A 27,774-nucleotide genomic window follows, 5' to 3' on the forward strand; every position below is an offset into this window, starting at 1 on the left:
TCGGCGACAGAGTAGAACCATGGGATCAATCGCACACAATTCCTTGAAAGAGAAAATGCCCTCAGGCCCAGGCCGACAAGATTCTGGCCATTCGGAGTAATTCGATTACTGAATATTACGAATGTTACATCACTATCCCTAGTTATTTTAAGGTTATTCAAACCGCCGGCTGTAAGCGGCCGTATGGAAAGTTCAGCATATGCATACTGCGATGTTCAATCACTACGGATTAGTTAGTAGTACGGAGTATATTGACAATATATCGACTGGAAATTGTTCAATTCCTTCAAATAGTAATTTAGCTAATTCAATAGTACTCTGTACTTTTCCAATGCTATGGCGTTGGTGACTGGTCGCCCGAGTGTGCACCTCCGATTCTCCGTACAGTCTCGGCTGACCAACCCAACGCGTGTAATTCCAATTCTTTCCTTTCCATTTCTCCCCATGTGAGCCCGGTGGGTCCAGGGCCCGTCTTAATGGGCCTTTACGATCGAGATTACGATCCGTTATGGAGTTCCGAATGCCGAGGAACGGAGCACTTACATACGCGTTGGGGCGAGATTTTCACACTCGCCACTATGTCTTTCCCTCTGGGTGACTGTCCGCCAATCAAGCCATTGATGGAGATTCGGTGCCCAAGTCATCGCCTTCGCTCAGCCCTGACGACTATCCCCTCGTTCTGCCCACCGACTGGTCGCCGCCAATCCCGGTGTGTGGATCATGTTCATGTCAAAGTGCGACTGGGGCGGATGATTGGCCGGGGTGGGACGGGAGGGTGTGCGACTAGGAGGACGCTAAGAGGGTCTCTACGATCAGCAGGATCAGGGAGAGGACCATCTGTAAGTCATTCTGCGATGCATCCAGTCACTCGGCACTCAGGCCCCAGGGCAACAGGGGAAGGGTGTGTGGGTTAGCCTTTTGGCACAACACACGCATGGTCAGACCGACATTTCACCCTTGTTCCGATGATTTCTTTTTCTTGCTGGGCTGCTTCTGCCCAAGGCTCGGTCGCTGCAGTGGGCGAGTGTGACGTCGACCATTTCCTACATAATCCCATTCTCTGCCCAGAATGAATTGCAGAATTGTAGAACCACCGGTTCGTCCGCCTGCGACCCAGTTGTTCCTGGCTCCAGCTGGGTTCCAGACCGCGTCGTCACTCTTAAGTGGAGATGTGGATATCCAGATCCAGATGAGAGAAGAAGACCCTCCGTCGGCTCCGACCCGTCCGCCTTAAAGGCCCTGCCCTTATAATTTCTTATATCTCCTGTGGCTGGCGATTGCATTATCTCGTACCTTGCTTCCTTGCATTGTTGTATTTTTATTTTGGTAAGTCAACGCTCTCGTGTCTTTCTTTTTTCATGTTTTGGTGGCAGTTGGTCCCTTGCAGTTCCCCCCCGCTCTGACGAATCAGATGTATAGACTCTGAGGCGTTTTGGATTGATCTCCCGATCTTCGTGTGCATTTGATATGTCAACACGCTAGTAGCGGGCCAACGAACCCCCCTCACAAACCCCCGCAAGAAAAGCCAATTGTGAAGAAGAAGCAAAGAAAAAAAAGAGATACAGAGAAGAAAAAAAAGCCAAAATGGTGGAGGATCTAGCTTACCGTGGCGTCGATTCAATCGGGGTTTATGATGATGGCGAGCTGCCGGACATCTCGCTTTGCTCCAAATGTCTAGAATGTCACCAGGTTTATGCACCATGCACTCCTTCCAAATCCCTTCCTGTTGATGCGGTATCACTTCCTGCTCGGTCAATCAAGTCGGGGATCACTGGTGCATTATCACTCCATGATTACCGAAAATATCTCTCGCAGTCCGCAGAGCCCGTCGACGATCTTGTCGATCGTTCAGAAAAAACGCTGAGACGAAAGACTGCAAATTCAAATTTGAATTGTCCAACGGTACTCACATCGCTCCCTTCATCCGCGGTCTCTGTTTGTTCGGTGGCATCTACTCCCCCACCACTATCGCCCTCTTATTCGCACAGCGTTATCTCGCAGCGAAGTGAGCAGGAGCCCGAGGTTTCAGAGCCTGCGACTGGTATGCTACCTCCTCATTTTAATTTTATGCAAGATGCAGAGCACTGACCTGTTTGCAGGTGGCTATCAACCCCAGGCTCCACGAGTTCATCTTGTCTCAGAGCACGCTACCCGTCCAAGACCAAACAGGAAGCGATTGGTGAGTGACCTGAAACATAGATAAACAAGACATCCCCCTCTGACCACCCTCTTCTAGAATACTTTCCGTGAAAAGCTTCAACGCGCCCAAACTCGGGCGCAGGCTCAACACCCGCCTCTGTCTCGCCCCCAAGCATCCGCCTCGATGCTGGCCAACACGCAGGCCGTCGCCACCATCTCCCATGGCGGGACATCCTTCGAGATTCTAAACCCACGGAGATCCCTGAGACGTCGCCCGGATCGTTTCTTTCATTGAGGATGTTGATGCTTGCTCCATTCTCTCGACTGACAACCACCGGAATTCCGAAATCTCGACCACTACGTTTTCTCCAGATCAAACATTTGATCGGACATCGCTCTCTCAGTTCACGGATGCTTCACTACCATCTCATTACTCTTCGCACTCTCTTTATACCTCTTTACCTGCAAGCCACTCAACGCCCAAGATGCAAACCACAGATATCCCCTCATCGTCACCCGGAGTGCACGATCGAGTCCGCTCGCTCTCCGATTACTCTCTCCGCGAGCATAACTACTGGTCCCAGAACCAGCAACACCACGCCGAGCAACATCACTTTGGAAGCTATCCTGATATTGATGAGGCAGATCAAGATGAATGCCACGATTTCTCCAGTTCTCCACGACCCCCATCCTCTTCTCAGCCTACCTTCTACTCCGAAGAAAGCGAGATCGGAGAGCCCGGATCTCCTGTCTACGCAAACGGAGAATGGGCCCAGGTCGACGAGCGTGACCGCGGTATCTTCTACGACCTGCCTCAGGATTCTTCTTATGAGCTCCCAACACCTTCCGATCTACCCTCACCTACCGATCTCCCCGCCCCATACAACACCTACTATGCCAACACAATGAATCATAACCAACACTATGACCCCTACGATCCAATCTTCGACCCCCATGTCCAATCCGTGCTGGCCGCGGCCAACGCAGAGACCATGGGCCTCCGCGGGCACCCTGCTCGCGCGCTAGACGACTTGCAGCGGAGGTTCCATAGCTCACTCTCTCTTGGCGGCGAGGACCGCAAGAACGAGGAGCGAAAGTCATTTTCCCAGCGAAACAAGCTTCGAAAGCTTTTTAGTTGGCGGTCTGGGGCCTGATGGTGACACGCACGTGCATAATGAACCTTTGGAAGAGCTGGACTATCTTGATAAGGATGGATATGATTGATGATGGATGGTGTATTTTTATTCTCTTTTATTCTTCTCTTCAGACTTGTCCTTTTATACCACTTACTGGAACTTCCTATTTTTTTTCCAGCAGGCTGGGTCCGAGACTTGGGCCATTCAATACCAAATTTTACTTCCCATCATCCACTTGACTTCCATTTTCTCACTTCAAGTTGTCCGATGAATTTGTAAGAGCAAATCATCCTCTTTCAAGGTTGATGTATGATTGTGACAGCAGTCGCTCACTACTGGCAGTACCTAGGTGCTACTAGCAGGCGTGTCGTTTAGCGGGCGTGTCGAAATGGGTTTCCATCCCAAGCCCCGTCACAGACTCGGACTTGCATCAGGATAGCCTCCAGGCTCCGAGTCATCACAACCTTCTTGCAATTGACAACCTTGGAACTTGAAAGAAGACCACCAGTAGCCCCGGGGTTAAGTAGGCCCGTATATAATTCCGACCGGGTATCTAAAATGGCATTCAAATCTATATATAATCATCAACCATTCCCATGCTCAAAAGTCATACAACAAAAGATCCCAAGACATACAGGCGGAGACACCTTTAGTTAGGGAGTTCCCCATCCGCATTCTTTTTAATCCCATTCCTCTTCCTCCAAGCCCAAACCCCGCGATCAACCTCATCAAGCTTCATCCCATCCCTCACTAAACAAAACGTAACCCCAAGCTCCGTCTCAACATTCCGATTCCGCGCCTCATCATCAAAGAAAAGCATATCTTCATAAGCAACCCCACTCGTCTGCTGAATGCGCGAAAAGTGCTGTGTCTTGTTCGCCGGGAAGATCTGGATGAAATCAAAATATTCGAGCGCGCGACTCGTCTTCGTATTCGCCGCGGGGTTATCCGAGAACGAAGGGATGATGTGAAGTGCTTTTAGCATGTCGCGGGCTAGATCGGGGTCCTGGGTTCGCGAGGCGACGGCCAGAGGGATCGCGCGACTCTGACAGGCCTGGATAATTGAGGAGACGGCGGGGTAGAAGGCGAAGGCTTCGCCCCATCTGTGATACGGGCGGTTGAGTTAGATCGGGCTCGGATCAAGGGGGGAGGGGGGGGGGGCAATTGGATGATACCGATCCACGACGCGTGAATTGTTGTCGCGGGGTTTTACGGGCCCGCTGACGTGTGTGTCGACCCAGAAGGGCCAGAGTGTATAGTCCAAATCGAAGGCGATCAGTTTAGGGAGGGGCAGGCCGTCGGTGAAAGTTGCGGGGGTCACGGAGGAGTCCTCGAGGGAGTGGGTGTTTTGGCGTTTGGTGCGGAGCATGGCAAAGGGTTCAACGAATGGAAGTCTCGGGCGGTGCGGTAGTAAAGATCGTGATACTGATTACCCAGGTAAGTGAGTGAGTGGGTAGTATATGGAATGAAATGGTGGGCAAGTTAAGTTCAAGATGAAGTTCAAGTTCATGCAGGGCGAGAGAGACTTGAAGGCTCCACCGCGGGGAAACGCTTCTCCACTGCCATTAACTATACTAGTGTAGTATAGTTGCCTCACGAATAACTATACCAACATGGAAGTCGAACGGTGAAATTAAATTGCTAGATCAGAGTACATATTATATATGCATTGGGTTTCCTGCATAAACATGTACCTAGGTAGCAGATATTGGACTAGCATGGCGGTAGTTACCTAGCGACCATGACTTTGTCGTATTTGAGTACTAGTAGTAGTACTTCCACATGAATCGTTCAATTCAGATATGATATTTACTCTACTAACCAGCTTCTTGTTGGGATCCATTAAGCCACGTTGCTCCTCAGGGTGTATTGCACAGTTCATCATCGAGGCAATTGATTCCTGTTACGATATGAGGTCCACGCCAATAAAGAAAGAGCTTTGTTTGATGCTCAGCTTCAGCTGACTTCTTGTCTCATAGGAGGGGTATTTAAACAGTGAGCTAGTCAGATGGTGAGTCATATAACATCTATCCATGGATGTGACCCTACGAGGATCCTTTTTTAAATACTCAACAGCCCCATATTCGATTTCTACAATCTTAAATTTAAGCGTGTGATAACTCAGAAAGAATAAGTAGTATCTAGCTACGATTTGAAATAACTCTGTATGATCTTGCCACTCATTTACTTATATGTACTAGTAATATTTCTTGATTGATTACTTCTATGTTGGTTACTCACTTGCTGCACAATGGTAGCAAGATCTTTTGGCTGCGGCGACAGATGGAAAGTTCAATACCAAAATTATTGGTAGGTGTTGATACTGATCTCGCTGGGGCAATTATTTACTCTAATCCTAATGAAAGTAAGATTTTTTTCCAGAACTAATAGTCTCATTGGAGTTTTTCGATTCCCCCATTGGTTCAGCCAAGGTACAGGTCCGATGGCAAATCATGGTACATCTGGTAATCTAAATCAATGCTCCATTCCAAGAAAAAAAAATGACGAGAGCAATGTCAGTCATTGGGCTCAAGGTTGAAAAGTCAGAGGCAGAAACTGGTTTTCTCCAAAAGAGCGTTTCATCAAGATCCGTTACGTTTCCGTCCCATAGGACTGCCGCAATGCCTGTAACTACACGAACAGCATCCCCTGAGTTTCCCCTTCCTGCAAGAACAGCACCCGATGCCATATCTGCTATTTCACAACTGACAAATTGCGAGTCCCATCCTTTCGCGATGAGCTTTTCAGGCCGATTTGATACCGCAAGGCGTAAGGTAGTTGCTAGACGATTCCGGTAGTGATCCATCCTTCCAAGGCTTGCTTTGAATAAGTAACGAGGATATCACGTAGCCCCCAATGAATAGACCATGACAGTGATGACCACGGTAGTTTATCCAAAGCCTCATGAAGTATAGCCGATTCTTGACTACAGGTATGTAAGATGACATCATGTACACCATCTTTATTATCAGGCAGGCGAAGAATGTGAGTAGTTTCCAATGATTCCAAATCGCTTCTGATATCTCCTGGATTTATGAATAACTAGTCTACCTCATTCACTTTACCGCCAATCATATTGTAAAGATAACTGCCGCTATGTGCGCCACCGAAACCTTGAGGTGCATATTCTAGTCGCCGTGTCCCGGCTGATTTGCATCCTAGGAAGGCACACTTAAAGCCATTTGGTACTCCAGAATCAATCACACCGGTCAGCATTTGTAGGCACTTGTCAGGTCTTTGCTCGAATATTGCCGGGTAGACGTCTTTTGAGGAGAAATGTGAATCGTTTGCAGAAAAGAACACACATGCGCGGTCTCCGATCGGAACATTCTATCCACCATTGCCCGCAATATGACGCGTAAGCAGCACGATGACCGGAGGCACTGCTCTTACGAAATATCTGACGCACATTTGTTAGGCAGAGCAATGCCAAGAGAATACGCATGATATCAAGGTGCAAATCGTCAATTTATGCTTCACGAGAGGATATAGAGGGATATCATATCAAGTCTCATTTGGGACGAGGTCAAATTGCTCGTCGGTGATCACCGCAATATTTTTATCTTCGCTCTTCTCAGGGATTGCAATACCTTCCAAAGGTTTTAAACGACGACTATCCTTCCCGGATATCGGATGGATCACCGCTAGCAGAATAGACTATGTGGGTTGCCCGGCTGAACGTGTCAGTGGCAGATGGCTTAGATGAACTCTTTTTTTTACCACATAACCCGGTTGACAGGTCTGCACTGATAACTGGCCCGACAAGAGACGACTTCGTAAATCGATAGTATGGGAATTTAGGTTGTCGATGCCTAGGTGCCCAATGCCCCCCAGGAAATGAAATGGGCCTGCTTGATCAATGGCCGTGCCGAATTGAGTAGCGATGAAACCACGACCCAAGATTGTAGTCGCCAAGTACAGCCCCGTAGCGACAGTTGATGAAAAATCCATTGTGAGTTAAGTGTAATGTCCAGAATTTACTGATTGCCACACTGTGAATCGATTTGGATAAAATGTAGCAGCCGTGCCGTGGAAAGAAGATGGGAATCTGGTGATTTGCGCAAGATGGAGTTTTCAGGGATTCGAAAGAAATGGGCAGGTATCTTTGGTGCCCAGGTGTGTTGGGCGAAGCAAAGGAATAACTTGAAAGGAAACAGCCAACCTATTTTTAGGGTGACCTGTACGCTGGCGAAGATTTATTCTCTCATCGTAGGTGGATATGGATTAAGTAGTTCGACATACAGATAGCCTCGAGGAGAACGCATCGGAAACAACTTGAAGTACCGGCGCACGGCACGGCACCTCTCACCGAACGTCGGAGTATCTGGGAAGAGCAATGAAAGATAAATGGAATTGCGATATTCAATTTGAAAAGAGGACGAGGAACTTGATCGCTCTACTATGTGCTCTGCAGTGATTTTTAGTTATTCTGAGGTTCTTGAAATGGATTCTGACTAATCATGAGCGAACCGATGTTGAACTCCTAGTCTCACCGCCCAGATTTAACCGTCAATATCTCACCGCCCACTCGGAACCCCCACATTGCTTCAAGCACGTCAGCGCTTCAGACACTCCGGGCCATCTTCTTCCGTTTGTTTTCGTTCCTTGTAACTGCTAAAAACATGGCTTCCGGCGTGCCTGAATTAGGGGGATCCAAAGGTATAAATACCTAAACAATTCTACAAAAGGCTTCCCATGATAGGAATTAACTTGATATCTTTTAGTCTGGAGCACTCTGATAACAAAAACCACGTATTTGTCTGGCCTGTTGACTCTCGATTACTCGCTTAAAAAGGCTGGATCGAAGTATCCTCTCCTTGTTCTTTACACAGATTCATTCCCTGCAGAGGGACACAACGCTCTGGACTCGAGGAAAATAGCGAAACGGCGTGTACCATATCTTCTCCCAACGACCTCGAAAGATTACACCAACGATGCGCGATTCAACGACTGTTGGACCAAGCTCACATCTTTTTCTCTTACCGAATATGATCGCGTTGTTCAGCTTGACAGTGACATGCTGGTCCTTCAAAATATGGATGAGTTAATGGATATTCCTCTGGATGCGCCAAGCAAGAATGGAACAGGTGACCGAGTGTTTGCCGCTAGCCACGCATGTCTCTGCAATCCGCTTAATAAACCTCATTATCCTAGAGACTGGTAAGCCTGATGGTGTTGTCCGAAGCAAGAACCTTGGTACCAACTACTCGTTTGGCAAATCGCTAATTCAGCACTTTGTGAAAGGGTTCCCGCGAATTGTGCCTTTTCAACTCAGCATGACAATCCAGACATTGCGCAAACAGTTCAACCTCCAGCCACCGCAGGATTAGGAGAGCTCAATAGTGGCTTGCTAGTGATTAATCCATCGCAAGGGATTTATCACAAAATCCTAGAACAGCTTGCCTCCCCTGCAGCATCGGAATATGATTTCCCTGACCAATCCCTCCTCGGCGATGTCTTTAAGGGTCAATGGGTTGCGCTGCCGTACATATACAATGCGCTCAAAACACTACGATGGAAAGGAGTTCATGACACTATATGGCGCGACGATAATGTGAAAAATGTACACTATATCCTCAGCCCGAAACCGTGGGATGAATTGGCAGATGGACAAGATCACGATCACGATCCCTCCCATGCCTGGTGGAAGTCATTGAATGCTGAAAGACTAGCAGAAGAACAACAGAGTGGCCTCGCAGACGGTTTTTAAGCTAGTTTGACGAACTCCAAAATCTTGCACTACCCTGCCATGAATAGTATGTGAATGATTCATGATCAAAGGCCACCACAAAAGCCCACCTTGGAACCATAAAATCCTTATAACTACCCCGTGTATTTTCAGTTTTGCCAGAAAAAGAGGCGTCATTCCCTAATTGTCTACTAAATATTCCTTCACATATTCTTGAGCAAGAAGAAGCTTCAAGTCGATGACTACCTCACATCCTTTATATGCTGCATGCGACGATGGCGTTCGTCCATCAGAATCCCTTGGGTTCGGGTCAACCCCGGCCGTGGCGAGCAAGAGCTTGACGACTCATGTCCTTTCTTTGCTGCCAAAGAAAGAGCTGTCCTCCCGAGGTAGTTTTTAGTATCTGGACTATCATCCAAGGCATGACGTTCTCCACTGCGAGGCCTAAATTGGGTCTAACATTCCAGTTCTGCTGGGATGAGTCGGCGTCGAATAGAGCCCTGGAGTGCTGAAAGACTAGTACTAGTAGGTAATCGATCGGTCTCTGGGTCAAGGTGCATTTATTTCTGTGTTGGACCTCGGGAGACAAACGAAAACTTGAAAAATGATTCAAAAAGATGTTTTCAATATCATTAATAGTAGTCATGTAATGATACCTAAGCATAATGCCTGGAATCCTTACTATATTAAAATATTCTATACACCATAGAGGAAGCATAACTTTGAACCCACGTACCATCCATCATCCCCTCTGAATACCCCCCTATAATATAGCAAACATTCTTAAATCCGAAATACCGTTCCGAGTTTGCGTTTCAATAAAAATTGACAATATTCTTGTACTCCTCGTACAGCATCCGATCAATATCCTGCCAACTACCGCCGGAGTCCTCATCATTTCTATTGACTGTCGAGCAGAAATTGGCTGGCACGGACAGTATCTCATGGAGTGTATCTATGAGGGGATACTGATCGAGCTTTGATTGCTCCAGATCTTCATGGGTCATGTCCGAGACTCTTTCCTTTCCGTTAGATAAGCGAGCCCTGTTATCAGGAGACGTTAACAGCGGTACAGTAGTAGCGGTGCTTTTCATGGCTGCAGGCGAAGTGAAAATTCCTCGAGTGGAGTCCGACAGAGTACCGTCCCACCTATCGATCGTTCCATGTTGTGATGAGGGGTAAGGTAAATTTGTCCTAGCCTCTGAGCTTCCCATTGCTGGAGATGCCAGCTGACGAGTGGCTTCCACTTTGCTTGATACACCAGAGTCCGAAAGAGATAGAACGGAAGGATCGATGCACATTTGCTCAGCTTCCCTGGGCTGCGGTAAGCCCACCATTGGAGATCCGGGCCGCAAAAGGCAGGAGTCGACAGTCTCTAGAAAGGTTGACGGAGATGGCAGATCACTGAATCCATCGTCCCCATAATCACTAGACAGGATTCTGGAAGGACTTTTGGGTCGCACTCTCCCTAACTTGGGAATGTTGCATTTCCCTCCTTGCTTGTAGTTGATCTGGGTCTGTTTCGTTTTCTTCTTTCTTGGAAGGCCTGAGGACCCAGTTCCTGATTCCGACAGCTGACTAGTCTTTCTTTTGGCAGTTTGTTTTGTTTTTGTCGGCATTTTGTCATTAGATTTCTTCTTCTCGCCCATGCTTGCCGATAAAGTCAACTGGCTAAGACCGTGAGCTTTGAGGTTGGCAGTAGTCTTGCATTTCCCAGGCTTAGGGGGCTTTTCAAGACCATCGCGACAACAGAAGTGCTTGCAACTATGACAATTAGCATTCCTGAAACATTTTCAAGGGCTTCATCCTCAATCACATGCTTACCTTGTTTTATTCTTGCATTTGTGGTTGCATGCCCAGTTCCCGTTAGCGAGTCGAACCGGCTCGTAGTCTTCATACTGCGGTCCCGTGTCTGCTGCCCACTCCTCGTCTTTGTTCCGGGATATATTCGCAGTAATAGCAGGTGGACTGGGGGTACCATCAATCAAAATCCACTCGACGTCATCATTAGGATGATTCGTTGCCATTTCCACTTCTTTCGGTTGCTTCTCGAATGAGCCAGCTTCTAGAAAGTCATCCAGATCTAAGTCATCGCCCTCGAAATTATCCTTTCGATGACCCGTCTTGGGTTTGTGTTGTCTTTGAGAGCCATCTGGGTCATCAATTGAGTTTGAATTTCTGGCCTCGGGAAGCTGCGAGTTTTTGGACACAAGACTTTTGTCGTTTGGTCGTGACAAGAAGGACGGAATGTCTGGCTTGACCTCGGCTCGTCTCGCTGTACCCGCTAGTGGAAAGTTAATATGGGGTTTGATTCAGCTTCGAGGGGTCCAATACCTATATCATCGCACATAGCATGGCTGATAATGAATTGACCCGGAGTGTGTAACTCTGCAACGAGATTGGCCTCCAGACCCCCTTGGAGCTTACTCGCACTATGCCCTGTTAGCCTCTTGCGCCCATCTCACGTTAGCTCCAACATACCTTATTCTTCTGAAGTCGATAAGTCGACCGTCAGATGTTTCAGTCAAGCAGCAAACGTAGATAGGCCGTCGCTGGAAAAAGGTCGGGATTTTGATATTCATAAATGCCACCTCCAGCCTAAATCGAATCTTGACACCTTCGGCAGTGACTTCCTGTTCTGCATATTAGTCAATGAAGGTGTGCCTGTGATAATTTCCTGACGAACCCTTCCAGTTATCTTGACGGCGACCCTCAGTTTTGGGAACTCCCTCACTCGCGCGAGCAACTTGGTTCCAAATGAAGGATTCTTGCTGAGCGTCATTTCGATCTGATGAGGCTCAGTGGCCTCCAGTTCTTCAAGGTTCATGATCCCACTAGCAGCTAGCTTCCTCACGGCGACAACACCGACTTGATCTATCTGCTTCATTTGAAGCGGAGAGTGATCCCATACCTTGGCACCGAAGCTGCGCGCCAGCTCTAGTGAGTTGAGCATCGCGGTTGAGTCCTCACGTGCAATTTGACAATCGATAACACAGCGGATCAATCGGTTGACATGAGAGAGGACCAGGGATTTTTCCTGTTGGAACGAGAACTTGTGCTTTTGGAATTGCTCGCCACTGGGAAAGTCAATTGCACCAAGTTCGGCTTGAAGCAGCAGTGAGATCTTGTGGCACGATTGAGAAACCTCAACTTTAATCGGAAATCGAATACCGGGATCTTTGTTGATTTCCCGATAAAGAGGCTTCTCTCCAGCCTTGAAGCGGATCTCATGGAACTCTTCGCCCTGAACAACGACTTCGAGCTGTTTTCATCAGTAAAAAATTATGCTCATCGGGGGTGTACATACAACTTGAGACAGTGTCGCTTTCGAGTCCAGAGAAAGAAGAATCTTCATCGTCTCGAATCGTATATAATATCGAGCCATGGCTTCTCCAAACCGAGTTGAATGCAGTTCATCCGTCCCTACTAGTCCACACTCTTGAAGAAGTTTGATATCTTTCTCACAGACTTGACGTAAAAGCTCTTCCTCATCTTCCTCGCTCGCCCCTTCTTTGAGCTTGTAGTAGGTTGGATTCCGGCGAAGCCGTACAAAGAGGAAAGTGCCGGCAAGCCACCTCGTTGCCTTGTCAAGATCTGTCACATTTCCCAGTCCAATTTCCGCATTGAGATGCTCGATGAGGTTGAGGTGCAAGCAGCTCTCCAGACTTTCTGAGCCTGCAATAAGTTTCTCGTAGTGATTCACTTGCTCTTTTCGAGTCAAAATGACTGCTGTTGCCTTATCGTCGAATTGAGGACGCCCGGCACGACCGAGCATCTGCATCATTTCGAGATCGGAGTATTCTTGGCAGCCACCTTTTTGCCAGCAGACTGTGTTCTTGATAATCACAAGGTGACAGGGCAGGTTTACCCCGACAGCCAAAGTAGAGGTGCAGCATATCACATTGATGTGCCCATCCAAGAAGCCCTTCTCAACAGCGTGTCTATCTCCTGGGCCCAGCCCGGCATGGTGAAATGCCACCCCTGTGCATACGGTTCCTGTGGTATGTCAGAATGTATCGAAAAGGTAGCCCCGAAGCTCAATCCGTACCTTTGAGATCCCCATTGTGAACTTCGATATGTTTGGTAGGCCCTTTCCAGAGTCTTGCGGGTGGGTTTGTCATTGTCCACAGCCGAGCGAGGTCTTTGGCCGTTGCAACGGACGAGTTCCGAGTGCAACAGAAAACCATCATTGGCTTCTGGCAAGAATGGGTGCCGATAACATTGGGCAGTCTAGAAGCCATGGTTGATTAGAAATTTCAAGACTTTGCTGGAAGCTCGCTTTTGGGTCACTCACTTTGAGCCACAAATCTTGTCGAATACGAAATCATTTCCACTCGATTGATACCCGTACACAAATTTCTGCAACTTGACCGGTCGGAAATCTTCTCCAAAATACTCTCTGTGAGCAGGAACATGTTGGGTAGTAGCATCTTTCCCAAGCCACGTCGCAATGTCCTCCGAGTTCGGAACGGTGGCACTCAAGGCGACAAAGCGAACATTCGATCCAATGTTTTTCATTCGTGACACGACAGCCTCAAGCGTAGCACCTCGAGATTCCTTGAGAATGTGGACCTCGTCAATCAGAACCAGCTTTACCAGTTGCATTAGCCGCATGTGATCCTTCCATTTTCGCGTCATGCTATCCCATTTCTCGGGTGTTGTGATTATGATTTGACTGTTTTGAACGCCGCGTAGCTGAGTATGATCTGTATCGCCCGTCAATTCGGCACATTGCAGATTGAGTGCTGAAAATTTGCGATTCCAATCTCGAAACCGCTCTGCGCAAAGCGATTTGGTTGGGGCTTGGTAGACAACTTTGAAGCGTTCGTCTTTCAAGGTATTCAGAAGCCTGCAGATAGCCAATTCCATGATCACGGTTTTGCCACTTCCAGTCGGTGCCGATAATACCAAGTTGTCGTTGGTGTTATATACGGTATAGAAACATTTGGATTGAATGGCATTGAATAACGGGAAACTGAAAAGCGAGCGGTGCTGCTCGCACAAGTCCGAAACTGGAACCAAAACAATACCTCGTACAGAGAGGGGAAGGTTGGAAAAGGGAGAGCCTCCATGACTGTCCGAGCCTGCAATAGGCGCTCTTGTCTTTCGGTGAAGTGAAGTTGTTTGTTGTAAAGAGGATTGGGTTGGATCAAATTCGAACTCTTCGTAATAAGGTTCCGGCTGGCCTCGTCCTTCAGTTGACTTGTTCTTTCGCTGATGCATCAAAGCCAGTGGGCTGGACTGAAAACCGAAGGCATTATCGGGCTGACTAGATCCCAATCCACTGAGAGGCGTGGTTTTGAGCATTGCTGTTGGATATCAGGTTAATAGTGATTTCACCCATTCGAAAGTGAAAGAGCTTACGAGTGAAAAAGCGAGAGGTCTGCACTGGAGCAGCTTGATTGCTCAGGCTTGCAGTCTTGTTCCTATGCTGGGGAATGACGCTTCCGGTAGGAGTCACCGACGTTATGGTGCTTCCTATACCGGCGTCGGATGCAAGTAACTCGAGGTCTCGTGGGTCTTAGCGATAGCAGCAACGCTCTTCATTGGCAGCTTATGGCTTACCAAAAGCATCCAATTGAGAATCACCATCGCAAGGACCAATCTCGGGACTCGGAGAAGCCATGATTGAAGAATTCCGAAAACGAGAGTCGTGGGCCCGAGGTTGATGAGACCCTTCGATCAACTTCTGATCAATGACCCCAGCCCTATTGTTCCGAGAGGTACTACCTGAACCAGGGCCAATCCGACGCACTTTTGGTGATGAATCAAACTTGTTGGGTCGAAAGTATAAATTTACTCGCATGCTTGCAGGGCCGAGTGAGGGAACGAATGTGAGTTCGCTGGTCGAGGGAGGTGAAGCATGACCAGCGGGACTGGAGGGTCACGGGAATTCCGACTTGGGAAGCTTTAGGCTTCAATTCACCCTACAGTCGATCTCGGTTTTACCTTGGATCCTCGAACGCGATTATAAAATTGCTTTTTATCTTCTTTAAGGACAATATATCAGGCCTCACATGGCAACTGGAAGACGTCACAGTGGAACAACGACTCATCGCCAGGAAATTATACCTAGTAGACAGGATTGCACTTGTAGTACCTAAGAGATATCAGCAGCAGTAGCGACTATCAGTAGTAGTATGTTGAAGGATATTCAGATCAGGTTGATAAAAGTGTACAACATTCACGAGAGATTCTTTTTAAAAATCACAATAACTTTATATGCATACATGACTGAAACCCCGAAGGAGTTGATGATAGGAAACACTCTCACGAACGGATCTGCCTCTCGTGGAGGAAGGAATGTCGGGAAATAGTATATGTGGAATTACCACAGGCTCAATCGTATCTATCAGTCGTCCAAATCATATCACCGTAATCAGGGGAGGAGTGCCCAGTGGAGTTTAAGCCGGCTTTCAGTTACTCCTTATCGAAGTAGCTGCTCCCACTCACTTTCCGGCTGGAATTTACACGAGTGTGGTGGCTCGGGTTCGGAGAGGTGGGGCGAGAGGATGAGAGACCATCCGACAAGAACGGGGTGCTGGGTAGTTTAATAGAAAATTCGTTGGGGGAGTTAGACGCGGGTGATCCACTGTCAGCGCCACTATCTTTCTCGTATGCATCAATGCGAATAGGAGGAGGCCGAACGCCTGTGGAAAAATAGCTCGGGTTGCCATAATAGTGGGTTGCGACCAAAACAGCAGCAGAGCCAACAAAAAACTAGAGCTCAGATTATTAGCAAGATTCTTTTGAGAATAATGGGAATACGTGGGCCCTTACGCTCGCAGTAAGCTCAAATTCAAATAAATAAATACTTGCAAGGATGCACAAAACTGTGCTCACGGTAGTGGCCAGCGACTTAGGATCTCTCTGGGAAGAGCTGATGGAAAATGTGGAGAGAGTGCCGCCCAGAGCTTGGATCACGATGGTGGTCCATACAGCCCAGTCGTAGCCTTGAAAAAATCCACCATTGGAGATAGTATCGCCGTCGCGGAAAACGACACCAATAAAGAGTGCTGGAAACACAGAGTAGATTGCCAATTGAACGTTACGCACCCATAGCGAAGTGTGGGTTGAGCTGTCCTTGAGAACCTTTTCAAAGTAAGTTCCACCGAGACCAGAAGCTAGGGTGGCGCCGATGATCGCGAGAAGACCCAGTGTCTGGTTCAAGTGTGGGTCAGCGGTCTGTATATCCTCCTCAATGCCTTCGTATGTTGCGGAACGCTTGTGCAGGTTACTCGTAATTCCCTTGGCGGCCTTCCATTCTTCAAGCGATCGGGGGAAATGCAACGATGCGCTTTCATCCTGCAAGCTCATTTGATCTGAGTTGGCATCCGGGATCTGAACAAGGGCAACGCCCACGAGAAGCAACAAGAGTAAGCCCCACTTGTGAGGCGCGATAGTCCGACGAAGAATAATCAGACCAAAGATCGCAGTCGTAAAGAACTGCAATTGCGAAGTAAGCTGGAAACTCGCTGCCTGCATATTGGACAGCGCGATGTATTGTAGCGAACTGGACAAAACGCCGAGACTCGCCGGGATTGCGAGTTTCCAACTGTCGCCCGAAACGACAGCGCTAGTTAGGGAGAAGAAGAGGGATGTGGCGGGCATTGAGGGAGGCGCGGCCTTGGAGACGTCATAGAGGGCCATTGTGAGAGAAATAGCCAGCTTGATCATCTCGTTCAGGAAAACCGCCGTGGAGGTCAGGTATCGCTTCCCACCAGCGGGGGGGCATCACTCGAGAATAATGGGCGAGCTGTCATTGCGGGCAAAAGAGATAATCAGTCCTATGCGTGGGTTGGATGTTGACATGGAGCGGAAAAAGACTCACCAGAACAAACCCCGTCGATTGCACCGTGAGCTGCATTGGAGAATGGACACGTCAGTGACATGATTTGAGGATCGCGATACGTATCGCACGCGTCGATTCGGGATCCCTACCAGCAGCCATGGAACATTCTTGGTGACATCTCGCAGCCAAGACGGTTGACGCTGCGTGCGGTCCCCCATGGTGACTCCCCGTGGAATTGTGGATTTATCGCGATTGCGGGACGACCTTCAGGTGGATATCTTCTCCGCAAAGACACGGAGCCGCGGAGGGGAGTAACAACAATGCGAATAAATGCGATATAGTATAGTGGAAGTTAGAATGGAGGGGGCGACGAGAAGAAGATGAGTGATCGAGGAGGCAGCGACAGAAAGACCGGAGGTTGTTGCAGTGTTGCGCTTAGACTTCGCACTTCGTCCAGCTAAAGCAGGGGGGCACTCCAGCGATCTGCCGCCTAGGGCCAATCTTCAGGGCTTCGGATGACGATCACAGCGGAGCTCCGCGTGGGTCGAGTGGCTGGGGTGACAAGGATGGAGGTTGTGATATGAGGTCACGGCAAGTGGACGGCCCCAGGAGATGGGTATGGAGTATCCGTACTATATGTAATAGAAAAGCAAAGGAGTGATATGTACTTCGTAAGGTGTAAACAGCTCAAATGTACGGAGTAGTCGTGGAGAAGCCAGTTGGGGTGTTGTTTGAAGAGCGGTGTAGATCACGGGGTCACTCCCCTCTTTACACTTTGGCATTTGCACTTTGGTCTCTTGGGCACGAACACGAACAATAGTCCTTGCTCTTGGGAAAAGCAATGCACCTCTGCCTTGACTCTTCTTGAAACCTGGGGCCGATTTGAGTCGGCTGAGTCTAGGCCTAGCTTCTCCTATGACGTCAAGCCCCGCCACAATGATCCACTTCGTCTTGGCCCTTCCTTCTGCGTCTTCCAACCCGGCGCGGAGTACGCTGATATGTACTGTACAACGGAGTATGGAATGCGAGATAATATAAGGCGGTGGACCTACGTGCCTGGTCTGATTGCCTGTTGCTCCATTTGGCACCGCACCCGGGACAAGCCACCCTCTGATGGCGTTGGGGCCAAATGCATGTCGACCACGATGCTAGGGTTGTTCGTAGGGGGTCTACGTGGGCTGTGGAACTTGCTTCTGCATGGCGCAAATCGTGCAGTCATGCGGTCCGCCATACTGGATTCAGTATGGCCAGCATCTGTGGAGTCAGACGTGACAACGTAGGTAGTACTTAATGGGTTACTCCTCCACTTCATCATTTCTTTTAACCAATTGAGACTGGTATTTCCACCGTGGATCTCTGTGAAAGACTCAAGGACATGACACTATTTTCTATTCGTTCATGCAGTCCTGGACATCACCAAATATCTATCATTAAATACTGCAGTCTGCTTCCGATGCCGTTGAGTCACCATCTCCCCTCTCAAGAATCGAAAAATTGATTCTATGGTCTCCTGGTTCGTGTTAGTGAGCTGGAGATAAAGCGATCGAATGGACACATCTCACCCCTTGTCACAGAGTCTAAAATTAACGATAGCAATTGTTGGGCTGTGTTATGATAGTCAGAATACCAAAAGGAAAATAATAATGAGAAGCGCATACCATCTTGGTCAACACAAGCAAGAGTCGGTTCGTTCTGTGGCTTGTGTATATGTGTGAAACTTTTGTCGGTTTCTGCAATCCAGCAAGGTGCTTTAATAGAGATATATGGCTCATCGCTTCCCATACCTTGGCTCAGACAATCCAAGGGCACTTTGACTTGACTTTAGAAAGGTTTCTGATCGATTGGGGGCGACACTTACTTTCAATACTCAGGCACACAGACCTGGATCTATCTGAGATCAGTAAACGATATTTTTTTGTCTCAATGTTCAATCCGAGTTTCAGTGTTGCGTCGGCCAGGTGGTAATTATAGACCATTAGAAGACCAAGGGGTCTGTGGAGAGCACTGATGAGTATTTCGAGAGACAGTATGCCAAAGTGATGAACTCACAATTCGAAGACAAGCTTCTCGTATCTCTGGATCTGTTGAATTTTGAACAGCATTAATCCTTCTTGCAGATACTTTAGCTGATGAAGCAGTTGGCTCGCAGCTATGGATGTTAATAAATTGTATCTAAAAAGGGGAGAAAGGCATACCAGCATCGTCGCAAAGCTCCATATCGACATCTATCCCCCTTACCATTGCCTCTTGGCCAGTTCCAGTTGTGGACAAGCAGTCTGTCTGGTTGATCCTGACGACTGATGTATTCTCTCCGGGGGTAATGTTTGTTTGATAGTCGACTAAAACATGGTAAGCCCCCACATAAAGTATGATACTAGTACAGATCTTCACCTACTTTTGAGTCCCAGCTTCACGACGTGATCATCGGATGAGTTCATATCGCTCTGGTCGGCGCGTAAGTACAACATGACATCAGCAGTCTCGCCGAAGAGCCACTCTCCACTTTCATTCAGATTCCGATAGTGAACCATCTGAACCATCTCGATAGAGCCAGGCAAGTAGCTGTGCCCATTGGCATTCAGCCTCAAATTGCTGATCTTGTTGTATAACATGCGGGTGTCACTAGATGCGGTCAGTAGACTGCTGACTCGAAGGAACTCTTCACGAGCGTACCCCATCATATTAAGAACGGAAATTATAGTACGATCTGTATACGGATTGACGGATGGAAAAACCATCAAAGAGCCTAGTCCACGCGCGGTAGCTTGTTGAGCCGTTGTAGTCGCGAGGTCGGCTATTGCGTTCTCGAAGAAAGCAAGGTCTTGTGCTGTTAGTATATGGCATGTGAGAAACTTAATATGGAATACATACGTGATTGTGGTACATCTCGTATTATCAGCGAGGTAAGTCTAGATGTCCTAGACGACGATAGCCAGATTTTCCATGATTGCAATGGTCCATTCAAGCGAACGATGAGGCTCATAGGGGACACTATCGAATTTCAAGGTTAAGTTTCCAGGGTTTGCTCTGATTTTAAGTAGACTGCTTGCATACAAGTATATTGCGACAGATATTCGTGTTTCCTTCCTCCACGCACTGCTTGTGTCAAAGAGCATCGACAATTGAAGACACATTGATCGGTGGAGTTCTGGAGCCATTTTTCATCAAAACAGGCATTTTCACAAAGAGAAGCGATATCATGATAATCAGAGCCCTCGATGTGCAAAGAAAAGATCAGTTCAGACGACATAAAACTCTGTGATCGAGATGGAGCGGGTGCATCATTGAAGCTATTCGTGCGAAATTTCAAGTTGCTTGTGAACCAGCTATGGATTTCATCCAATTTCTCATGGACATCATCTACTTTGCGATCTATCGTCTGATTCAATTCACTGGAAGCTTGAGTAAGCATAATACCAAGTAGAAATAAGGAAGAATTACCTGTTTGATACTGTAACTGCAAGATTCAAGCTATTGATGTGAACCCCGAGATTGTGCTGCAATTTAGCTAAATCGCCCCCTTCCCTGGTCCATCGCACCTTTTTCCAATTTTTTGATACCTCGGTGCTCCATTGCTTTATGTGAGGTTTGGATTTATCATTGTCGTTGCTTATCACCATGTACTTATCCACCAACAATTGAAGGTGTTCGAGGGTGAAACGACAATTCTGGATAATCGCAGAAATTCCATCCTCTGGGTGAGAATTGTCGTCATCTGTGTCCTTGGATGGCACTGACTTGAAAGAGTCCAAAGCCTTGCTAAGGGAATAAAGCTGGTTTTGGACCTCTTGAAACTCTGCGGGGGCTGATTTTCTGCCTGAAGTGAATGCCGCAGCGATATCAAAGGCAAGTTTGGATAACATCAAGACATCTCCAATGGATATCTGGAACGCCATGGTTTAGTAGGTACTCCAGATAAACATAATAGGAAAGAGACTTCAGCATGCGAAAATGATAGTAATAAATACCGACCATGTGATATGTTCGATGCCAAGCCACGCGGGGCTGACTGCATGCTGGAGCAAATCAATGGCGGCAGCGACGCGGTTTAGTCACAAATACGAACCCGGGCGAAACAAGACAAGGCAGAACGAGGCGAGCAGAGGGTGCGGCTGAGGCTGAGGGGTTATAAAGCTTGCTCTGTATCTTTTATTCCCGCATATGTCGGCGACAAACTTGAACGAATTCCAACGATGGATGTAATTGATAGGTTCAAATCAGGACTATTCGTCCGCCGACTCAATGTGAATCCAGCATACAATCCCAACATAAATCCGGTAGACGACACTTTCTCCGGAATTGTGAAGGACGTCCGTCATAGTGTGTTCCCTGGCCAATCTACTATCAGTTCAAGAAGCCCCGTTCCCTGTCTACCTTCCCCAGTCTCTCAAGAGACCCCACTTCCACTACTCAGCGTCTCTATCGAGGTCGACATTAATGGCAGATTCTGTAACACCAAGATCACGCAGAAATTCACAAATGCTTGCGCAGACGCCGCACAGGATGCTCGATACTTGTTTCCAATCTACGATGGGTCGGTCGTCACCTTTTTCCAATGTTGGATAGGCCCGGACAGGCTTCTCGAGGGAGCCGTTAAACCCAAAGAAGTCGCACGTCAAGATTTCCAGCAAGCAGTTTCGCGGCACAAAGCAGCTGTGCTGATTGAAGAAGTAACGCCGGAAATTCTCGAAACGAATTTGGGAAATATTCCCGCAGAGACAACCGTCAAGGTCGTCATCGCTTACACCCATCTCCTCAAAGTGGACAACAGCACAGGAGGACTAGTTCTCAGCATCCCGACCTCTGTCGCGCCGCGATATGGAACCCCTCCGCAAGGATACGTCGCAGGTGATTCTCTACCTACCGAGGGTCTTCGGGTCAATATTCAAGTATCTATGCCAGCATCCATCCGCAAAATGGAGTCGGGTACACACCCAATCTCAGTCGAAATCGGGGCAGTCTCTCACCAGAGCTTCCAAACGTTTGCAGCAGGAGCTTTTTCGGAGAATTTCGACCCTTCCAAGGCACGCGCTACCTTAGCAGACAGGTCGGCTGTTCTTCATAAGGATTTCATATTATCTATTGTCCTCTCCAGCTCGCGAGAATTCATGCAATCACAAGCAATTGCTACTTCGCAGAGGGAAAGCCCCGGTCAATCTACTGTGGCTGTCACTATCAGCCCTGGGAATCTGTTTCTACAAAATGTGAATACAGAAGATTTTGACGGCGAGATTATTTTCATGGCCGACCGATCTGGTTCCATGCAGGAAATGATACCGTCCTTAATTGACGTGATGAATGTTTTCCTGAGGAGTCTTCCGCAGAAGTGCTCTTTTAATATTGCTTCGTTCGGTTCAAGATTTTCATGGCTCTGGCCTTTCTCACAGGCCTATAGTCAAGAAGATCTAGATACCGCGACTCGTCACGTCCAATCATTTAAAGCAGACTTTGGGGGGGACCGAGATATTGACAGCACTCCAAAGTGTGATGGAACATCATGATAGAAGAGTTGCTGTTCCAACAAACGTGATTCTGTTGACGGATGGTGAAGTGTGGGATGTGGACCGAGTGATTCAGTTCGCGAAAACAACAGCTTCTAACCGCGAATTGAATGTAAGATTTTTTGCTCTGGGTATTGGTGATCGTGTCTCACACAGATTGGTTGAGGGCATCGGACAGCAGGGCGGGGGGTGCGCAGAGGTCGTCACAGAGTCTTCTGCGGGGGCTTGGCAAAAGAGAGTTATCCATATGCTCAAGGCAGCTTTGACTCCCTCTCGTCTGCAATGCGAAGTAGATATTGGCCAGTTACCTCTGATGGACACAGATATTTTCGATACGGGTGGACTCTCCGGCTATAAGCTGAGGCTGCCGCCCTGCATCCAAGCACCGCACCACATTCCCATGCTAAATACCTTTTCTCAGTTCTCGCTTTACTATATGCTTGACTGCGAACTCGGGTCTCTACCCGAATCAGTTACTATCACAGCAGTAACCGACAAGGGCGAGAAACTCATTGCGCAATTACCACTGCAGAAATCCGCCAAGAAGCCTGGATTGCACTATCTTGCAGCGAAAGCTCTGATGAACGATTATGAGACTGGCCAGAGCTGGATGCATACAGCAGGATCGTCTCTCAAGTCCAATGAGCCACCAGTTTTTGATGAGATATTGAAGCAAGAGGCCCAGCGTTTTGGGCAACAATGGTCCATCACTAGCAAGTGGACGAGCTTTGTCGCTATCGACCGGGACACTGCCTATCGTCATGAAATATCGCTCTGCAAGGCGGATAGTGTCGATGTTTCCGAACTTACGCGCCCCCGGAAGTTTCAGGTTCCTGTCCATTCCCAGCTGGGGCTCCCATTTATGCACCAGCCCACTCGCTCCTTCCAATCCTTAGGAAAGGGCTACCAGGGCATACCCCGAAAGCGAGGCCGGCCTGGTATTCCTGCTAGTGCTGGCTTGTTGAGGTCTCTAAGTCGCCCTGGAAAGCGCTCTTCAACCTCTGGAGATACCAATACTTCTAGTGACCCGCCATTTGACAATAGCAGTAGTGCTGGGATCTCAATTCCTGATCTTCTCTCTACCGCGCCGATGTCCTTTGGGGATGAAGGCGTAGATGACGAACAGATGTATTCTATTCCAATTCACCCATCCTACTCTGTACCACCTTCACATTTAATCGGATTCCCCGGCCCAGCAGGTCCAGCAGGACAGTCGAACACATTCTCCGCCAACGGACCACCCGCCGCATCGGTGATGCGGGAACCGGGCTACCTCCATCAACCCCAGCTCCAGGCCGACGGCTCGCGCAACAGCCTTACCTCAATCAACACACAAGAGTCACATAACGCGTCTCTCAACTCGCTCAGTACGGGAAAGTCCCCTACGCAGAGCGCCGAACCCGGCATTACCTCTATTTCCGAAGAATATGATCATATCTCCCCTTTTGATGAATCTTCATACTGCTCCGACGTCCCTTACAGTACAGGAAGTGCTCCAGTCGCCCAGGCCAATCAGGTACCAGAACCGTCGCAGACTGGTCATTACGCCCAGTCACAGTCACATTATATTGACTCGATTCCAAATCTAACCTTTGGAATGACTGGATCTGAAGATTACCCTGGCTGGGGAGCCCCTGAAGAGTACCCCGGCTGGGGAGCCCCAGTTACCTCAGAATCAGATCCATGTGCAATAGCGGTTACGCCGCCAAAAGACTCCCCACAAAATAGTCTTACCCTTTCTCTCCCAGAGATTCTCTCCACTCAAGCAGCAGATGGGAAATTCCGGCTCCTTCGTTCGCCCATAAAGGATTCTCTTATGGCGCAATTCAACAACATCGTGGTTTATCGTCGTTGGGGTACCATCAAGCTAGTGCCAGTGACAAGCCAGACCAACGATCCCACCTCGATTGAGCTCAACATCCACGCAGTCGTGTATATAACAAACCGCCACGCTGACTCAAAAGGGCTGTGGGAGCTTCAGATAGAAAAGGCCCGACGGTGGATACTGAAGAAGCTGGCAAAACACCGTGGCCCTGTGAGACAGAGGGCGTTATTTCAAATCCGAGAGGCTCGATACTTGCCCGAATCTTATTTGAAGAGGATGGAGGAGCTCCTGCGTGCAGAGCTCGTGCCAGAGTTGAGGGAAGGAAGTGCTAGTGGTTTGATTGGTGAATCGGGCAATACATCTTCGGCTTGATATCATCGTCCACCATGTGTTTCGATTGGGGTGCTTGCAAAATTTTACGAATAATGTCAAATCTCATTTTAAGTGGGAATAATGGTCACTTGCACGCAATTTATTTGAACTGAGATGCTCTGGTTTATATAGTTTTGCGGGTGAGAGAGTAATACACCTGGGCACTCCCGCCGGGCTTAACTGGACTTGCCCATCTAGTAGCCAAGTGTTCAGCAGCTGGGCGATAACTTCTAAGGTTTCTACTTGGTCAATTTTACTATTAAGTTAATGATTGAATGAGATAGGGTATATCAAATATGGATTCTGTTTTTTTCCGCCATGCGTCCTTGCTATGGCTGGTTCGACGTATGAAGTATTAAATATAACAGACACGCAGTTTTCTTAAGACAAATAGTCAAGAGAATGGTCTGTGTACAAAGAAGGGCTGGGGTAGAGAGACGAAAAGAAACGCTGAGAGGCTGAGTGATGCAAGATAGAAAAATGCAAGGAGTAAAGAATAGTCAGGATGCGTAATCCAAATAAGGGCCAGTCTTTATACATCGGATGAAGGGTAGTTGAAAAATCGAGGAAATTATTAATAGTGAGTGTGGTCGTGCAAAGTCAATTGCTGCTTCATCCTAATGCACAGCAGCAACGTTGCTTTGGTCATGTGTGTTCCAGTCAAAGTCGAAAGACCAGAGAGGGAGATCGTGCTTGTTTTGTGGATCGCCGTTGTCAAGCATGATGGCTTCACTGCTGTCGGTGCGGCGACGGCTATGACGCTTTTGGTCCTGGGGGATAGCTGGCGGGGGACCGCGTGGTGCCGGCTTCGGGGATGGGAGAGGCGAGAAACGGTGGATTGGGAGAGTCGGAGTCAAGGGAGAAGCGCCGCTGGTGGCGGGAGAAGGGAGGCTTTCCGAATACGCCGTGCTGAAACGGGACGAGGCAACCGAATTACCGATTTTCTGTTCAGTATCAGAACTCGAACTCTGCGAGGGCGATCCATCCATTTGAGTAGCACCTTGGTCTGTTCGGGCTTGGAAAGGGGGGAAGGCCGCACTGAGACGCAGGAACGAAGTGTCCGATCCGACGAAGGAATCACGCGATGGGCCCGAAATCATCGAGCTGCGATCAACCTCGGGGACTGGTGGAGCCCCGCTGTACTGGAAGAGACTCGGTGTCACCTTGCCCTTTCGCAACCGCATTGCCTCTAAAAGATCCTGTTCCTGCCGAGTCACTGCAATGACTCGACTCCTCCGGTTCATCTCCTTCAACTCGTGAGGCGGACGTAGTCGTTGTTGCGGAAACTGATCCAAGATATCCTGCTGAGGAAGAGCAGGGGCACCGATTGACCGCCGGGATTGAGTCGTTTTTGTTGTTGACTTGCTATTAGCTGACGCAGTTGTATCCCTGCGGCTAGATCTTCTCTGCTTGGGTTGCTCGACCTGCTGGACCTGCTGGGCCTGTTGCTTATTTTGTTGTTTTTGTGTGTTCGGATGCGATCCACGGCTGCCAGTGGACTTTGTCCGTTCGGCCCTTTTGTACATATGGGCAGTGGAGGCAGTGTAGATTTCAGCGTCAGACTCGTCATAGGTAGCAACGCTATCTCGATTGCTTTTTCTTTGGTTTGGACGCAAGTCTGTCGGTGTTTCAACGTCCTCCTCTGTCTCATCCTCTGAAGAAGACGAAAGACAGAGTACACTAGAATTTTGGAGATCCTTGTTTTTCAAGGTACTCTTGCTGCTCTTTTTCGTCATATTGCTCTTAACGCTTCGCGAATTGCTCTCCGCGGCCGAACTGACCTTTCGGGGACGATTGGTTTCTGGCTGCGGTGCAGGAGCCAAGTATGAATCCTTGCGGCGGTTGCCAGATGGACTACGAGTGCGTCTCGCATTTGCACCCGAATCCGTATTCCGCTGATCCGCTTGTAGCTGCTCTCGACTTGCCGTGTAGACACTTGAGCGGCTAAGGAGCGATCTTCTTCCGGCATATCGATCCAGGGCGAGGTCTATTTCACTAGTCCCCACCGTGCGCTCCAGTGGAGGTTCATACCATTCGTAATTCTTAGATTCGGGAATTGACAAGAGATCGGAGCGGTCAGAGCGGTCAGCGGTTGGCTTGGGAGCCTCATTTTGAAAGACTGAGGAACGAGCAGGCAATGCGTCTCCGAATCGTTTTGCGGTCGAATTGCTTCCGGCTTGGTCGGCCTTGTTGGACGGCCAATCCGAGACAACAGTGGAGACAGGAGACGGGGAGCTGGTCATACGCTGAGGTGATAGAAGATGAGGATTGGTGGTGGGTTTGCGGGGTTTAGGGAAAAGAACGGACAAGTCAATGCGTGGGGGCCGGAGCTTTCGCTTTGACTCTTTCGGAGGTTGAGGTTGTTGGAAAGTAACCTGGGGCTCTGCCTGCCACTCATTGCGAACTCTGGGCTGAAGGCCCTTTGGGGTTGTGGGTGACGATTTGGACTTCGAAGAATCTTTCTCCTTGGAACTAAAATAGGAAAATAGCGTGGACGAGGAACTGGATGGGTGGATCTTCTTCGACGGCTTGGGCAGCGGCGGTGCGGGATCTTGGGATCGATATTCTTGGCCCAACAGAGGCGATGAGGCTCGCACACGAAGGTTTTGAGGGGGGACTTGTATGGTGTCTTCGGATTTTGGGAAAGCAGCGAAGCTTGTGTTTTGTTTGCGGGACCTCGAGGTACTGTCAGGCGTCCGCAAGCTCTGTCGTCGAGACTTAGGCTTCTTCTGTTGTGTCGGCTGCAGGCTGTCCCACCCGTTTTGACCATTGGGCAAAGGCAGATCCGTTCCTAGGATGCGTTGAGCTTTGGAGCTCTTGCGCTCCACAAAAGCCGAGTTCTTCTGGTCTTCCATCGCTCCAGGTCGTAAAAGATTTCGGCTCGAGGTTCGAAGTGGAACATGCACGGGGTTGGAATCCCGGTGCGCCATAGGACGAGTGTGGAGGGGAAAAAAATCAATAGGTCGTCATGAACTGCCCGCATATACAATCTCGCAATCCCGTCGTTTTGAGGAGTGAATTCGTCTGAGAAGGCCTCGTGGACCCGGTGTGTTTCTTAAGTTGGTTTTCCACCGCTTGTCGGCTTGACAAGAATCTACTCCACAAACAAGAGGGTCAGCAATTACGCAAAGCCCGAAGACAGGACTACCCGCGTGGGCCTCCACCGGAACGTACCGTGGTAAATGAGCGGAAAATAAGAGAACACAGGGAGAGATTGATGGTTCTGCACACCCGACGAGGGGCTAGGGAGAGAAGGGTGACACGGGGTGGAAAAGGAATGTATAGTCACAGCGACGCAGAACCGGGGGCGGTTCTTTTTT

The 27,774-nt window shown here is 48.6% G+C and overlaps 8 protein-coding genes across 8 annotated transcripts; 3 read left to right on the forward strand and 5 right to left on the reverse strand.

The window, feature by feature from the left end:
* Positions 1 to 1,584: 1,584 nt before the first annotated feature.
* N7533_009070 (oxidoreductase, short-chain dehydrogenase/reductase family) lies at positions 1,585 to 3,293 on the forward strand (the record flags this gene model as incomplete). Its single annotated transcript, XM_057105720.1, has 4 exons — positions 1,585 to 2,041; positions 2,100 to 2,179; positions 2,237 to 2,420; positions 2,512 to 3,293. The coding sequence occupies 4 exons, from the start codon at positions 1,585 to 1,587 to the stop codon at positions 3,291 to 3,293; spliced, it is 1,503 nt and encodes a 500-aa protein (XP_056957169.1).
* A 631-nt stretch (positions 3,294 to 3,924) lies between these two features.
* On the reverse strand, positions 3,925 to 4,644 carry N7533_009071 (Mg-dependent acid phosphatase; the record flags this gene model as incomplete). Its single annotated transcript, XM_057105721.1, has 2 exons — positions 3,925 to 4,378; positions 4,451 to 4,644. 2 exons carry the CDS (start codon positions 4,642 to 4,644, stop codon positions 3,925 to 3,927), a joined length of 648 nt encoding a protein of 215 aa, XP_056957170.1.
* Positions 4,645 to 7,897: 3,253 nt separating this feature from the next.
* Positions 7,898 to 8,985, forward strand: N7533_009072 (glycosyltransferase family 8 protein; the record flags this gene model as incomplete). The annotated part of the gene is made up of 3 exons (XM_057105722.1): positions 7,898 to 7,934; positions 8,000 to 8,435; positions 8,520 to 8,985. The coding sequence occupies 3 exons, from the start codon at positions 7,898 to 7,900 to the stop codon at positions 8,983 to 8,985; spliced, it is 939 nt and encodes a 312-aa protein (XP_056957171.1).
* A 794-nt stretch (positions 8,986 to 9,779) lies between these two features.
* On the reverse strand, positions 9,780 to 14,590 carry N7533_009073 (uncharacterized protein; the record flags this gene model as incomplete). Its single annotated transcript, XM_057105723.1, has 10 exons — positions 9,780 to 10,728; positions 10,789 to 11,248; positions 11,299 to 11,396; positions 11,446 to 11,597; positions 11,651 to 12,226; positions 12,272 to 12,960; positions 13,013 to 13,194; positions 13,259 to 14,273; positions 14,329 to 14,475; positions 14,530 to 14,590. The coding sequence occupies 10 exons, from the start codon at positions 14,588 to 14,590 to the stop codon at positions 9,780 to 9,782; spliced, it is 4,329 nt and encodes a 1,442-aa protein (XP_056957172.1).
* A 794-nt stretch (positions 14,591 to 15,384) lies between these two features.
* Positions 15,385 to 16,641, reverse strand: N7533_009074 (putative UDP-galactose transporter; the record flags this gene model as incomplete). The annotated part of the gene is made up of 2 exons (XM_057105724.1): positions 15,385 to 15,684; positions 15,745 to 16,641. 2 exons carry the CDS (start codon positions 16,639 to 16,641, stop codon positions 15,385 to 15,387), a joined length of 1,197 nt encoding a protein of 398 aa, XP_056957173.1.
* Positions 16,642 to 19,143: 2,502 nt separating this feature from the next.
* N7533_009075 (uncharacterized protein) lies at positions 19,144 to 19,739 on the reverse strand (the record flags this gene model as incomplete). Its single annotated transcript, XM_057105725.1, has 2 exons — positions 19,144 to 19,583; positions 19,628 to 19,739. 2 exons carry the CDS (start codon positions 19,737 to 19,739, stop codon positions 19,144 to 19,146), a joined length of 552 nt encoding a protein of 183 aa, XP_056957174.1.
* Positions 19,740 to 20,949: 1,210 nt separating this feature from the next.
* On the forward strand, positions 20,950 to 24,454 carry N7533_009076 (VIT and vWA domain-containing protein; the record flags this gene model as incomplete). Its single annotated transcript, XM_057105726.1, has 2 exons — positions 20,950 to 22,238; positions 22,261 to 24,454. The coding sequence occupies 2 exons, from the start codon at positions 20,950 to 20,952 to the stop codon at positions 24,452 to 24,454; spliced, it is 3,483 nt and encodes a 1,160-aa protein (XP_056957175.1).
* Positions 24,455 to 25,071: 617 nt separating this feature from the next.
* Positions 25,072 to 27,384, reverse strand: N7533_009077 (uncharacterized protein; the record flags this gene model as incomplete). The annotated part of the gene is made up of 1 exon (XM_057105727.1): positions 25,072 to 27,384. The coding sequence occupies one exon, from the start codon at positions 27,382 to 27,384 to the stop codon at positions 25,072 to 25,074; it is 2,313 nt and encodes a 770-aa protein (XP_056957176.1).
* Positions 27,385 to 27,774: the final 390 nt, after the last annotated feature.

Source organism: Penicillium manginii (assembly GCF_028828005.1).
Source record: "Penicillium manginii strain IBT 31320 chromosome Unknown utg000006l:1.0-4164085.0:1.0-4166146.0, whole genome shotgun sequence".
NCBI classification, from domain to species: Eukaryota; Fungi; Ascomycota; class Eurotiomycetes; order Eurotiales; family Aspergillaceae; genus Penicillium; species Penicillium manginii.